The sequence below is a fragment of the Panthera onca genome, chromosome D1 (genome assembly GCF_046562875.1).
Source record: "Panthera onca isolate mPanOnc1 chromosome D1, mPanOnc1 haplotype 2, whole genome shotgun sequence".
NCBI classification, from domain to species: domain Eukaryota; kingdom Metazoa; phylum Chordata; class Mammalia; order Carnivora; family Felidae; genus Panthera; species Panthera onca.
In genome coordinates, this window is record NC_138348.1 from 54,994,199 (window position 1) to 54,995,918 (window position 1,720).

The following is a 1,720-nucleotide window of genomic DNA, read 5'->3' on the forward strand; positions in this document are numbered from 1 at the left end:
TGGTCTCATGGGGCTTATATCCTAGCAGATCACCTGCATTGGAAGTGAGTGGCTGTTCCACCTTTACCATTGATGCTTGAGAAACCAGCACTATCCAGAAGTTATACTGAGCATCTTTCCTAAGTTTAACAGGACCAAACTTACTTTCAAGTTCAAAGCAGAGACACACATGAAGAGAATCAAGAGAAAACTATGACTCCCTAGACTACAAATAAGTGCTAGATAAATTCAGCATGTTCATTGTCATCCTATGTGTTTCTCACTCTCCAACCCCTGTTTTCTACTTCTTGTTATGTGAACTGGTCAATACCAAGTTTGGGAGAAGACCAGTGTTAAGGTGAATATAGTTTATTTACATCTAACCTTATATGTAATAGGAATATATTTCTTCCTTAGGTTTAGAAATGGGGGCTGAGGGGGGTGGAATCCAGTGAGGAAAAGGAGAGAGGTGCCTCACAAATGGGTATGCACACACATCCTCTCAGTTGCTGTGGTTAGGTCCCCTAGGTAAGGAGATGTCACACTATATGAGTCTGAAATAGTTTGGCTCTAATCAGAGCAATGAGAGGATTATCAAGGTGGTACTTAAATATACTTTTCAATGGTCTCAGTCCCCCAAAATTGTAATTATAGAAGCTAATAGTAGCCCCCACGAAATGCTCAGCAGTAAAAACTGAATCACTGAACCCTCAAACATTAACTCTCCCCTGCCCCAAGACCCAGAGTGCCCCACAGGGGTCATGTACCATTGGATCCTTCTGCTCTTCTAAAAGACATCAACCCTTTTATGCTGGAAGTGCTTTAGGAGGCTCTGACGTATCTTCTTAGACTTGATACAGTAAACTATGGGGTTCATGATAGGCGGGACCAAGAAATGCAGGTTGGCCATGAGCACTGCCAGAGCAGGATAGCTGTGCTTCTCTACTCTGTGTAACACAGACAGCCCCAGTTTGGGCAAATAAAAGATGAGAACAAGGCAGAGGTGTGAGACACATGTGTTGAGTGCCTTGAGCTGTTCCCCGGGTGATGCAATGCCCAGTACTGTTTTTAGGATCAGGGCGTATGAGAGCACAATGAGGGAGGAATCAAGGCCCAGTGAGAAGAGGATGGAGACCAGGCCAACCAAGCTGTTGATCTGGGTGTCTGAGCAGGCCAATCCCACAAGGTCACAGTGCAGGCAGTAGCAGTGAGAAAGTACACTGATCTGGGGGAAAAGCAGACGCCGCAGGAGGATGGGTCCTGGGAGGTTGAGCAGGACAGCCCTCACCAGGATGGCAGCCCCCACCTTGGCCATGGCTGAGTGGGTAAGAATTGTGGCATAGTGCAGAGGTTCCCGGATGGCAACAAAACGATCAAAGGCCATGACCAGCAGCACACCAGATTCCACATAGGTGAAGGCATGGATGAAGAACATCTGCGCTGCACAGAGATCAAAGGGCAGCTCACGAGCACCCAGCCAGAAAAGCCACATCATGGTGGGAAAGGTAGAGGCACAGAGGCCTAGATCGGAGGCTGCCAACATGGACAGGAAGATGTACATGGGTTCACATAAGGCTGGATCCGTGCAGATCAGGAGAAGAATGATACCGTTACCCAGGATGGAAAACGCACAGATGAGATTGATGGGGATAGAAACCCAATAATGAGAGGCTTCCAGGCCTGGAAAGCCAGTGAGGAGGAAGGTAGAATGACCAGAAGTGCTGGTGTTGCAGGAGAACAT

General features: G+C 47.4%; 1 protein-coding gene across 1 annotated transcript; it reads right to left on the reverse strand.

The window, feature by feature from the left end:
* Positions 1 to 766: 766 nt before the first annotated feature.
* Positions 767 to 1,720, reverse strand: LOC132662349 (olfactory receptor 51H1-like). The gene has a single exon (XM_060607824.2). The coding sequence runs from the start codon at positions 1,718 to 1,720 to the stop codon at positions 767 to 769; it is 954 nt and encodes a 317-aa protein (XP_060463807.2).